Source organism: Poecilia reticulata, linkage group LG5, assembly GCF_000633615.1.
Source record: "Poecilia reticulata strain Guanapo linkage group LG5, Guppy_female_1.0+MT, whole genome shotgun sequence".
Lineage (NCBI taxonomy): Eukaryota > Metazoa > Chordata > Actinopteri > Cyprinodontiformes > Poeciliidae > Poecilia > Poecilia reticulata.
This window is the reverse complement of record NC_024335.1, coordinates 22,968,922-22,981,551: the sequence shown is the minus strand read 5'-3', so window position 1 is coordinate 22,981,551 and position 12,630 is coordinate 22,968,922. Positions and strand designations below refer to the sequence as shown.

Below are 12,630 nucleotides of genomic sequence, written 5' to 3'. Positions count from 1 at the left end.
TCTATAAATCAATAGACATGTCTATATAAAGATATAATCCATGTTTCTGTCTCATATTTGTATGGCATTAAAAGGACCTGGAACTTTTGTTTTTCTACTGAAAGCTCTGGTTTGTACAATAAATGCCATGTGGGTGAAATTTTATAGATGATACTCTGATGTCCCATTTTCCTGAAGGCAGCACAGAGCTGCACCACCAGAAACTGACACTGTAGAGAAGAAGAGCTATGATTAATGTAGTTACAGTTCTATCCATGTTTTAATGTAGCAGACCTCAGTCGTTTTTGCAAATAGTTCAAAGTTTAAACTGGCATGTTGTGTAAAGTAGCCTACAAATTCTTTGGTGGGGGACGTTGAGGGACCTGGATAAAGGCTAGCGGGGCGCTGGCACAAAAAAGGTTGAGAAACACTGGTTTTGCTGGTAATAAACTTCTGTGTTTTGTTACTTTCAATGCAACATTCACATACTGTACTTAACCTACCAGGATTAGGAGAATAATTGGCAGAAAATATTGCTCCCGTGAAAGAAATGGATAAGAATATTAAAATGATTTCCATTTATATCTATTAGAAACTATTTAATATTCTTTTGATTTGGAAAACCAGTGTAAGAAATATAATCAAAAACCTGTTCTGAGGAAAACACTGTGGGTCTGACACAGTCGGATGGTAATACTGGACTGAAAGAATTTTTGTCATTAATATAACTGAAAACCTGTTCTAAAGAAAAAAACACAAAGATAAAGGAGCGACAGGAAGGGAAGAGAAGAGGAAAGTAAGAGAGAAAGTGGGATGATAAAAAGGAGACAGAATGTATCAATAATCAGTTTTACAAGATAAATATGTCAATTAATTTTCCACTGGATACAAAGTGGCTTGAATGTGGGTCCGTCTAATCTTGCTCCGGCCCCAGATAGGCTGACCTCAAAATCAATACATTTCTGGACTATATTGCACAAATACACTTGAGGACTCCACCATAAATAGTTTTATCCCACCTGTGCAACATTTTAGACAAAAATATTTACTTGTTAAATTAGTTATTTCTACATTTATGTTTGAAATGTAATATCTGGCAAAGACATAAAAAGATAACTAACAAATAACAGAAAAAGAACTGGACTTGTTTCAATTCGGACACAATGCTCGACCTGTGAACTGTGGCGTTTTCCCCTCTTTGGGTTTGTGGAGGACGGATTCCTCCCCCTGAGGCTTGGTGACCACCATGGATGTGAGTGGGGTCACAAAGCTGTACTTCAGGGACAGCTCCAGCGCCTCTTTGCTCACTTTCTCTTTCTCAGGTCCAGATAACAGCAGCCTGTATCACAGCATATTGTCATAATGTGACATTATAAAGTGCAGCAAAAAAATCAGAGGCCACTTTTATACAAAATGTTCAATAAAGGTTGAACAGAGTAACAAAGAGTAAAGGTCCTCACAACAATGTTTTTCTTGTGTTTTTAAATTTTTTTTAAATATACACATTTCCTTATACTGAAATAAGATGTTTTCCCTTTGAAAATATTTTCTGTTTGTGCTTAAAAATGATATGAAAATTTGAAGCGTATTCTTTCACACATTAGTATAATAGGAGCTAATTTTTATTCTCTGTGCGGGTAATGTAAAAGGAAATATCTAACCATTTATCAGTTAATTTTGTATTACAAGTTAAATGGCATTTTGCCTTCACATGAAATAAAACCACAGATTTTCTGTTCTGGATGTATTTACAGCATTTATGAAGCATCAATCAATAATAATAAATACAAATAATTTCCTGTAAAGCATCTCCACTTGTACCTCATACTAGTTCCTTAGTCTCATAGACAATGCTTAAAGCAACTGTGTTATATTTAAAACAAGTAGATCATTTTGCACAATTTCAGTCAGCTGCAATTTCACCATCATTTATTAATTTTTTCATTTTTTTTGTTTTTATCACTAGCTTCTCTAACAGTCCTGAGACCGATATATAACAAACTACCAAAACAAGGACAGAATAGAAGAAATGTCTCACTCACTCTCTGTCCAGAAGCTGTTTCACTGTGAGGTAGGCCCAAACCCTCTGCAGAAGGTTTTCAGCCACCGTTTCCCTGGGCTGGTCCGTAGAACCACTCGTGTTAGAAAATGTCACTGTTCTGTTGCTCTGTCAAAAATACCACTTATTAATGGTCAACTTAACTTTGAAGGACACTGTAGTTGTGTGCTATGGATTGGTCCTTACTGAGTAAGCCACGACTTGGGGAGTGAAGGTTTCTACGTTGTTGTCAGTGATCTCACCGGCCACAACGATCTCAGAACCGTTATAATACTGACTGAAATTTGTTTGGGTTAGATTGGATCCGCCCACATAGGTCATTGTAATATCTATTAGCAAAGGAGTGGCCACTTCTTCATAGAAACCCTGTTAACATACAATAATAAATTAATACAGAATGAATTTTAAATGTACAAACTTGGTAAATGAGTTGGTTTAAGGATAAGTGGTGAAAAGGAGGAGGATACCTTGAGCTGCAAATCGGCATCAGAGTCTTCATAAATCCGTCTTGCCACGCCATTATTCTGCAGAGACATTTTCTCCAAAAACTCAAAATTGACATCAGAGCCGAAACCAAGACAGTAGAGTGGAAATTTTTCTGCAACAGCTTCTCTGACGTTTGACTGTATTCTTTCAAAATTTGTTTCTCCTGAAAGGACAGAAAACAGGAAAAGTTAGGCTCAAATTTTCTAAACCAGCAGTTAGCATCTGAAGGTAGGTTAAAAAAGGTCTGATTCTGGGGTGCTGTGGCGGCGCAGGGGCAAAGCGCGGCCCATGCATTGAGACATTAGTCACAGGTTCATGTCCCAACCTAGTGACATCTGCCGCATGTCTTCCCCCTTCCTCATAACCCTCCTTCCTGTCAAACTACCTTCAAATAAAGGCCACTAGAGCCAACAAAACTTTTAAAAAAAAGGTCTGATTTTAATCATTATTCTGACTGTATTAATCTATTGTTGTTTATTCTTAAAAACAAAAAAAAATAGCTATGTAAAACCTTGTAAAAATATTTTGTAATAATAATTACAAAGTAACTGAACTCTCAGAAACCTCAACAAGGAAATTACTGTAAGAAATAATGACTATTGTATTATTTGACAGAGAATAGACATGGGTAATGTTATAAACTGTATGCTATTAAGTTAAAGAATGTTATGATAGATCAAGCTGCAAGATGAAAATGCAAATTACAGTAAAAAAAATATATATAAATGTAAAAGAACTTGGAAATTTAAGTCTGGGATCATTTTAGAACTGAGTTTTAATTGTTTTAGTTTTAGGAAAACTAAAACTAAAACAATTAAAACAGATCTATAAATCGCCACTTAGAAATTAGTATTATTAATACAAAGTAGCCATACACCAACATCAATACTTAGCTTATGGTCTATAACTCATAAGTAATTCACAAAAACCTCAAAATATCACTTCAATTTTTCAGTAAAAAAATAGCCAAATTCTGTTTTCTAAAGGGGTCGTTGGAAATGCTTTGCTTTAGATTCTGCTTTTGAAGAACTAATTATTTTACTTTGTGTTATTTTTGTCTAACCTGCTGTTGGGTCTCCGTCGGTGAGAAATATCAGGATGGAAGCCGAGCCTTCCCTGCTTTGTGCATTCAGCATGCGAGCTCCTTCCAACAGCGCGTCATTGATGTTTGTAGCTGAGAAAGAAGAAATTATGTTTCTCTGCCGTCATCATGCAAAATGTCACATTATCCATCCATCACCCCATTAAGTGGATCCATCTATCCACATCAGGCTGGGGTTTTTCCCAGGACATTTTTGCAGAAAAGCAGTTGAGCTACCAACTGCACAACTGTGGAGCCTTGCATTATTCATATTTACTGAAAGGCCATACCTCCGGTGTCATGAATACTCTGTGCAAACTCTTTAGCTCTCTCCACATTTGAAGCAGTGGCTGGAACAAGTTCTCTTTTCCAGTGAAATATGGCGTGATTAAAAGTGATGATACCAAAGAAGTCGTCTTCTGCCAGGTCATTTAAAATATGGATTAAAGCCGTTCGGGTCTGTGACAGAGACGCATTCAAAATATGATTTACTTCTGAAGCTTTTTCTTCAAGTGTGAGATAAATCACATAAAAAAAGAAGAGATGTATAAATACTTTACCTGTTCCATTTTTCTGCCGCGCATTGAGCCACTTTTGTCAATAACAAAGACGACATTTTTCGGTATTCGGGGAAGATCAGATGGAGCAAAGTGATGGACGAAGTATCCATCTAAAATCTAATCGTAAGTAAATAAAAGTTTGGAAAAGCAAAGCAGTATGTTTGATGAAAAAAAGAATAAGAAGCTGGTTTATATACTGAATAGCTTTGGATGTAAAATGCAATAAAAAATAATGTTGTGGATCAAATCTTACCTTGATTTCTCCCAGTCCGTTGTCTTGGTTGACGTCATAAACAATGACCAGATCTCCATTCAAACCTTGCTCTCCACACCTCTCACAAGTTTTCTGTTGGTCCACAGTTGGATAGAAGTGCACCCACGCCTGGGGGAAAAAAACTGATAAACCCCATGTTGCACACTTGAAACATTATGATTTTAATTTAATTACATTTCCACGTTTTATTTAAATTGTTGATTTATCAGTTCATCTGAAATGAGCATCATAATTACTGAACCACAATCACACAAAAGCTGATTTTCTTTTGCTATAAAAGCTGCCATCTTTTTGTTGGAGGTTTTATTACAGCTGGAAGTGTGTCACACTTCAGTTCTTGAAGGTCAGCGTCCTGCAACGTTTAGGTGAGGCCCTCGTTCAAATCGCCCCCAGTCAGTGTAGAAACGCCTCGTCGGCTTTAAATCAATTTCAACAGAGCTTGTGACCTAATTCAGGATCAGGTATGATAAAACAGAGAACCGTCTAATAGTTGAAGGACACCACCCCTGTCTGGAGTTCAACAGCGATAAGTTCAAGCGATGAAATAAAGTTGATCCTTCCAGTTTGAAAACATGTATTTCCTAATGAAAAAGAAGCCAAAATGTATTCTTATGAATATCGGGTATTTTTAGATTTACACTGAATTTCTTGTGATTTAGTTTCTAAATCAAATATTGACAGTTTTCTTGCTTACATACATGATACTGCATGATTGTACTTTTGTCGGTGTGTGTAGAGTTGACATAAAAGTCACGTTGTACTTCTGTAGTAAGCGTTTTAGGGGACACTTTGTATTTATGGTTTTACTTTCCCAAACTTCTAGACTGTGGAGAGAAAGTGGTGTGTTTACACACACCACCAGAACCAGCTGTACCTGTTTGTCTGCGTGTGTTTTGGTGATAGCATTAGCCAGGGTGCTCAGTCCTCCTTTCACATTAATGATCCTGATCCCAGCTTTCTCATGAATGTGCACATCCACCTACGTTTGGAAAATAAAACAGAGTACAGAAGACCATACAAGAGAAACAGCAGTTATCAGGGAAAGTTATAATGGATAATGAGCAAACCTTGAAGTCTTTGACAGGCTGCATGGGGCGAGCGTGGATCTGCAGCTCGTATTTGCCGTGGGTTCGCTTCAGCAGCTCCTCGTAGGTGAGCTCAAAGGTGACCTTTTTGTGGGCCGCTACTGTTACAGAGGTCTTAAATTCCTCCATGGTTCTCCCTACAGAACTAGTACAAAATAATCAGCGCATGAAGTTAATTTAACTTTTTTAGTTGTGGAAACTGGAAGAGACAAAAATGGCATCTAATTCAGACCTGTAAGTAAATCAATCTTATACCTGACAATCCCGGCACTTTGTCCAAGAAGCACAGCCTGAGTGTACTGCTGCTGAGCTCGTTCCTTAGTTTTCACAACTCCATCAAACACTTCCTCGTCCATCATCCTGCAGGCACAAAAAAGGGCCTTTGCTTATGTTCTGCATACTTCTCTCTAAAATCCTGCATACAATGTTTTGTCTAACATTGAAGCAATGGTTAAACAAATACATCATTAGATGTTGACTTATTAAGATTCCCTTAACTTACATTCTGAATTTACTGATGAAGGCATTCTTGGGAATCTGAACATGGAAGGTAATTTCTTTTGACTGATTCATACGGTTGGCCACACGGCTGGTGATGACAGTGGTGGCATATCGACCGCTGACAGTGGAGTTGATGTGAAAGCTGTAAATGTCCCAGTCATCCTGCATGAACCCAGAAAGCATAATAATAATAATAATAATAATAATAATAATAATAATAATAATAATAATAATAATAATAATAATAATATTACAATTCAGATTCCTGGGACTTAAAAGCACTGATTATAAATCAAAGCATTAATGGGTAAAATTTAACAGTTTAAACAAATTAACAGGTAATTAAGCAGATACTAAGCTAAATACTAAATATTTTTATGTTGTGTTTCTATCACAGTCTGTGAGTAATCACTTTGTGAATTGAATTATTGAATCAATACTTACACTGCAAAATAAAGTACCATATATTTGCATCTTTCTTTCTCATTTACTCATAAATTTAACTGGACAATTTCAGACGGCGTTCAATGTTCTCCAACACTAAAGGTTTCACGAGCAATAACACATTTCAGTGCAATGATAACTAAATAAATTATGAGCACACAGAACAAAGCAAAAATACAATCACAATAACGCGAACCACAGAGAAAACATTCCCTAAACTGTTGTTGTTGTTTATCTAAGGCAGAGATCATGACCCACAGATACATTTCTACAGAAACAATTAGTATTTAAACAGGTAATCCATACATCCTGCTGTTTTGCAGCGTGCTTCTCTGTCCTGTTGTTACTATACCTTCGTTGGTTGTGCAGCAGCCAAAGCCAGCAGAAGCCCAAAGAGGATGATCTGCTCCACAACGCTCCCCATAGTACCTCGGAGCAGATTCAAACAGAACCAGCTGGATCTTTCCGATAAACTCAAAGTGAGTTCTTGTTTGTACCCATTTTAAAAGCCAAATCATGTAGAAAGAACAAAAAAAATAAAACATGAAAGCTCCACCCATCCTCCTCCACTCAGTCAACAGAAATTTGACGTAATCCTGCTATGTGCATAACCTTTACGATTGATTCTGAATGTCCAGCTTCTGGACTTTGTTCACGTATCTTTGGTGAACACCATTCCAGTAATTTGTAAACCTACAAAAGTTATATAATTGAGACAGTTTGACCGGAAAACATGCTTTGTTAGACAAACAAGCTAGGCACAGAGATAACTTGTTTTTAAAGTTCAAATTTATTCATGACATTTTCAAATATTTTCAGGCTTTTTGACGATGTTGATAAGACAAGATATGGTCAAGATGCTATTTCATAAAAACAAACACAGGTAAATTGCTTTGAAGCGTAGCTTTGCAAGACAGAGAGAAAGAAACGATATATGAGCCAGAACCCTTATATCAATCAATCAAATTTTATTTGTATAGCACATTTCAGCAGCAAGGCATTTCAAAGTGCTCTACATAATTAAAATAAAAACAGCATGTGACATTGAATAAACAGTGAGAAAGAGATTTTGAAAAAGATTAAAAAAGATAAAAACATTAAAACCCGCACCCCTTTTAGGACTTCAGTTAAACGTCGTTTAACTGGGACTCTAACCCTCAAAAACACCATTTGACAAGGACTCCAACCTCTAGGTTTTTAGTTGAATGCCGTCAACTGGGACTCTAAACCCCGTAGGACTTTAGTTAAACGTCGTTTAACTGGGATGTTTTCCGGGGGGCTTTGCATCATTAAAACGGAAACAGCGAGAAAGAGAAATAAAAAGATATTAAAAGTAAAGATAAAAACATTAAAAACATCGAAGACAACAAAACCCGCACTCTAACCCTAATTTAGCCATAAGCAACTCTAAACAGGTGGGTTTTAAGTTGAGATTTAAAGGCACCCAGTGTTTCAGCTGTTTTACAGTTTTCTGGAAGTTTGTTCCAAATCTGTGGTGCACAGAAACTGAATGCTGCGTCTGCTCTGCATCCCCAGAACCAGAAGATCTGAGGGGTCACCTTTAATATTTTTGAGATCACCTTATATGATCTCAAAAATATAAAATATCTGAATTCCTTTATTCAGATAAAGGAATTCTGAACAAAGGAATTAAACAAACAGCAATCAATAACAACAAAAGTCTTCCAGGATCTATATGCATTAAAACAGTGTTTGATAAGGTTATTGAACATTAATGGGTTTCATTTTTGCTCCTTTCACCTCCTTTAATGGTACAAACGTTTTTTATTTCTGTTTAAATTTCTTTAAACATACTTTAGAAAGGTATAATTTTTTCACTGATGCTGACAAATAGGCATTTGAATGCTGGTAATGTTGTTTTAAATGTGCATTTGGTTATTCATTATAGCTTCCAGTTAAAGTTGAGCAACAAAGTAATCATTCAAAGTCCTCTCCAGGGCAAAGTCAGCTCCCACCAGCCAACAGTTCATTGGCACAGGATTGGCAATGCTGTAGTCAGTTGCAGAGGATCTGGGAATAAAAAGAGAATTAAACAACTCTATTTTTGTTGCCAAAAAAAAATTTAATTATAAAAAAGAACAGAATGCAAAATATACCTGACAGCAGGAGCCTCTCTGTCTTTGAGCTTCAGTTTCCCATCAGATTGTTGCAGACGCACCTGATAGTCTGCTGGTTTTAAAGCTGCACTCAAACATGCAGGACTTAGCATTAAAAAGCTGTCACAGAATAATCTTGAGATACTGTGTTTAGATGCGCTGCAAGCTACAGTCGGTGAATCTTTTCCAAACGTTCACAATTGGGAAAAAAACAACAACTTTTTACTCACCTAAAAGTCCTTCAGTGTCGTCGGCAGATGGCGTCTGCCGCAAAACAGGCCAGAGGAATTTGTTCCCATCCTTCTCGTGAATGAAGATAACCAAACGCACGTCCTCAACCGCAACATCTATTTCTTTGACACGCAAGATCACTGTAAGACTAGAAAAATGCACACAGCCTAAGATTAACTTCTGTTTTCCAGCCTTTAGAAAATCACATTAGCTCTGGTAAGAAGGTCCAAATCTCTTTTGGAGCATTCGTGGACTGGAAATCTGTCATTTTATCACGACAAATACACCAAAAGTACCATTAAGTAGAATTTTAATCAAGATCCTTTGCACACTCTAATTCAGAAACTAGTGATAATTAAAAAAAAATCTATTGCAAAAAGCCCAGTGTTAAATTTGAAGATAATTGTTGTTTCTTAGAAGGAAGATGTAAATGAAAGAAGGTCACCGTCCAGCTGTGATGAGATCCTGTCCAGTGTACAGCGTCGTGGTCTGTCCCTGATGAAGTCTGATTCCCTCTGGATCAACCTCAATGTGCTGGTCAGCGCTGAAGTGAATAACGATCTTAGTGAAGCCTCCGTTTGTTAGCGAATCCAGCTTGCCATTTACAAACAGCTCTGATACCAAGAACATCAAATAAAGGTGGAGACCATTTTAACATGGAAGTTTTGAAAACAAACATCTCATCTTGAAATGACACAAATAGAAACGTTACGAACCCTTGCTTGGATGGTGAAGCAGTTTGAAAATGGCAGCTTCACTGACATCAAAGCAAAGTGGAAGAGGCTGATTTTCAGCTTTCCGCAAAAATCTGTGAGAAACAGGAGCTGGACGGAGAGAAAAGGTTTGTATAAAAAAACAGATGTCATAAACCGACACGATCATTCATTCCAGCAACAGAGGAAATAATCTGAGTTTCAATTTCGGAAATTTGATGATGATTATTATTCTTATAAAAAAGAATGCAGGTCTAACTTAAACAAATAGCTTCAAATGATCACAAGTAACTGAGTTACATTTATTTATTTAACTTAAATTGGATAAACTTCCTTAATAAATTACTTCTAAACTACTTAAGACGGATCACATATTCTCTTTTTTTTCAGTACTGAAAAGGAAAAACTCAATACAGTATAACTTACTGTATAGTTTATTGTTTTTCATTTTAGAGTAGCATTCTATGTTTTGTCTGATCTGTTTTCTCATGTTATTTCATCAATTTCAGATCAATTTGTCCTTATTATGCTAATTTCTCCCTATATTTCTTCAACAGGGTTGCCAATTGCGCTACCAGACAGTTTGAAAAAGTAATCACTTTTCTGAAGTTATGTAGGCGGTAAACCTACATAACTATTTTTGCTCCAAAATAAAAAATAAAAATTATAAAAAAGAACAGAATACAAAATATTCAGGCCAAAGTGTCATAACTAATGGATACATAATACGTTACCAGGTGTTGTTGTCATCTCCGTTTCCGTCGGCTGAGCCATCGCAACATTAGTGGCGTAAATATCTGTAAACAAAGTTTGATCTATTGAAAACTTAATCTCAGAGAAGAGGAGATTTCTTTAACCAGTTGCTTTAACCAGTTTAGTATTTACATCACTATGAAAAAGTATTTTGTTTATTTTTTTGTTTTCTGTCACAATTAGGTTTCAGAACAAACAAATTCTATCAATGAAACTTGTCACCTCATTTATTATTTATTAATTTAGTTTAGATATTAAGTAACATTAACCCATTTATAGCTTATACATTTAATTTCATTGATTGTACTGATTAAAGGCAGATTTCTAGAATCGAGACATCATGTAACTAGAACCTGCCTGACAACATGAGGTGAGCTAAGGTGCTGTGTCAAAGTATTTTTTCCATATTTGCTCTTTTCAGGCCAAAGTGTCATAATTAATGGAACCATGAGGGCCAAACTTTCTCCTTTCTGAACATCAGACGTACTTTGTTTTTTTGTCACTAAGATTATTCACAGCACACCAGCAAAACCCTCTCTGACTGGCTAAAAAATACAAAATCAAGGTTTTGGAGTGGCCTGACAAAAATTACAATTTTGACTTGAATTTGTTAAGCTGCTGGGGGATGGCCCTAAACAAGTCGCTCATGTAACATGTAACATCTATTATTATTTTGCTAGGAATTCATGTACAAAAAATATCTAAAGGTGCCATGTAAGATTTCAAAAATAGACATTTCGTCTAAATGAATTCATTTTTTTGATTTAAAAAAATGGAAAACCTTGATTTTATCATTGACGATATCAAGAAATGCTTTTTGCAGTGCTGCTTATAGTAGAAATTTTGTGTGATGTGTCATACTTGAGTCATCGTAATCAGCCGATAAATCAATTGAACGCGAGGACCACCCTGAAAAGAAAGAGGTCATAATATTGAAATTACGCAGTCATTTATCAGACCTTCAAAAGGAACAATAACCACTAGAAACAATAAGTACTAGATAATTATAAAAGTGTTTTACCTTTTCACTTTTTTAAATTAACTGTCGCTGAAAGCAATATGGATTTTGTAAATAATTAATCAATTCAGTAAGCGCAGCTCTTTTATGAAGCAGAAATGTACCAGACACTGAAAAAGTGCTTTAAGTGATTTAATGAGCTGAAATTTGCTGGTGTTGTGCCAAAAAGTGATGATCTGCCATAAACGGATCGCATGCTGTGTTATGAGTGTATGAATCTTAAAAAATGTGTTGTTTCAAATAACATGCACAGGTTGCAGTTAAAAATGTGGTCAAACCATATTATTGCTAAAACTCAGATTTGCCTATCAGACACTTAAACAGAGGTTTGTCTCCCTTAATTGATTCCTAGAAAGCTTCATGTCAGAGCATTATAATGATTTTCAAATGGTTCAGGCTTCAACTTTTCTACATTTCTCCCCTCCTTCTCTGTGCTGCATTCACTCTGATTATCCAAACATATCACAAAGACATTTTTTCTCTTTCTTCTAGTGACTGGTTGCACTAGTGCTACATTAATTTTATTTAGACACAATGTTGAGAAACTAGGTCTCGTGCATTACTTCTAATCTCTCTGTCGTCATGTGAAGGAGGAGAATTACGAGGTCGTAAGTGTCCTATTCAAAACAAAGAGACAATAACGTTAAAATCACACACATCCGTTCATTTCAAAATGATATTGAGATAATTTCACATAAACTGTTTACAGAGAAACTGGACTTTCTCTATAAGCTCTGATTTTATGTGATTATTCTCATGACAGTGTGTGGCCTATTATACCGTATGAACCAGGATGTCCAGGGAGCCCAACGCGTCCTATTCAAAACAAAGATAACGTTAAAATCACATATATATGTGAATTTCAAATTTATATTGAGATAGTTTTATTCTGCAGACACACATAAACTGTTTATAGAGAAACTGGACTTTCTCTATAAGCTGATTTTATGTGATTATTCTCATGACAGTGTGTGGCCTATTATACCATGTTGACCAGGACGTCGAACGAGCATAACACGTCCTATTCAAAACAAAGAAAAGATAATGTTAAAATCACATAGAAAATTAAAAAGTTATATTGAGGTTTTATTCTGCACATTAACGTGAACTGTAGACAGGGATATGCCAATTATTCCAAAAATATATGGGTTTAACCAGTGGTAGAGAAAGTACTCAAAAAATGTACATAAGTAAAAGTACAAATACACAGACAAAAATGTACTCAAGTAAAGGTAAACTACCACATTAACATTTGTACTTAAGTAAAAGTAAAAAAAGTACTGGCTTTTAAAAATACTTAAGTATTAAAAGTAAAAGTACTTGCTGAAT

At 35.8% G+C, this 12,630-nt stretch overlaps 2 protein-coding genes across 2 annotated transcripts in view; both read right to left on the bottom strand.

Moving 5' to 3' along the window:
* LOC103465112 (inter-alpha-trypsin inhibitor heavy chain H3-like) overlaps nt 1–7,496 on the bottom strand; it is a 22,037-nt gene extending 14,541 nt beyond the window's left edge. The window contains exons 1-13 of the mRNA XM_017304642.1: nt 6,822–7,496; nt 6,027–6,187; nt 5,780–5,884; nt 5,507–5,669; nt 5,314–5,418; nt 4,419–4,547; nt 4,166–4,282; nt 3,896–4,064; nt 3,588–3,698; nt 2,506–2,687; nt 2,225–2,404; nt 2,022–2,146; nt 1,152–1,318 (exon numbers count right to left, since the gene is read on the bottom strand). Of these exons, the coding sequence (XP_017160131.1) occupies nt 1,152–1,318; nt 2,022–2,146; nt 2,225–2,404; nt 2,506–2,687; nt 3,588–3,698; nt 3,896–4,064; nt 4,166–4,282; nt 4,419–4,547; nt 5,314–5,418; nt 5,507–5,669; nt 5,780–5,884; nt 6,027–6,187; nt 6,822–6,893 (1,786 nt within the window). The 5' untranslated portion in view covers nt 6,894–7,496. The remainder of the gene's footprint in view (nt 1–1,151; nt 1,319–2,021; nt 2,147–2,224; nt 2,405–2,505; nt 2,688–3,587; nt 3,699–3,895; nt 4,065–4,165; nt 4,283–4,418; nt 4,548–5,313; nt 5,419–5,506; nt 5,670–5,779; nt 5,885–6,026; nt 6,188–6,821) is intronic.
* Nucleotides 7,497–8,006: 510 nt separating this feature from the next.
* LOC103465113 (inter-alpha-trypsin inhibitor heavy chain H3-like) overlaps nt 8,007–12,630 on the bottom strand; it is a 17,556-nt gene continuing 12,932 nt past the window's right edge. The window contains exons 14-23 of the mRNA XM_008409686.2: nt 12,287–12,322; nt 12,082–12,117; nt 11,865–11,918; nt 11,145–11,192; nt 10,265–10,327; nt 9,534–9,641; nt 9,263–9,431; nt 8,817–8,965; nt 8,587–8,671; nt 8,007–8,500 (exon numbers count right to left, since the gene is read on the bottom strand). Of these exons, the coding sequence (XP_008407908.1) occupies nt 8,386–8,500; nt 8,587–8,671; nt 8,817–8,965; nt 9,263–9,431; nt 9,534–9,641; nt 10,265–10,327; nt 11,145–11,192; nt 11,865–11,918; nt 12,082–12,117; nt 12,287–12,322 (863 nt within the window). The 3' untranslated portion in view covers nt 8,007–8,385. The remainder of the gene's footprint in view (nt 8,501–8,586; nt 8,672–8,816; nt 8,966–9,262; nt 9,432–9,533; nt 9,642–10,264; nt 10,328–11,144; nt 11,193–11,864; nt 11,919–12,081; nt 12,118–12,286; nt 12,323–12,630) is intronic.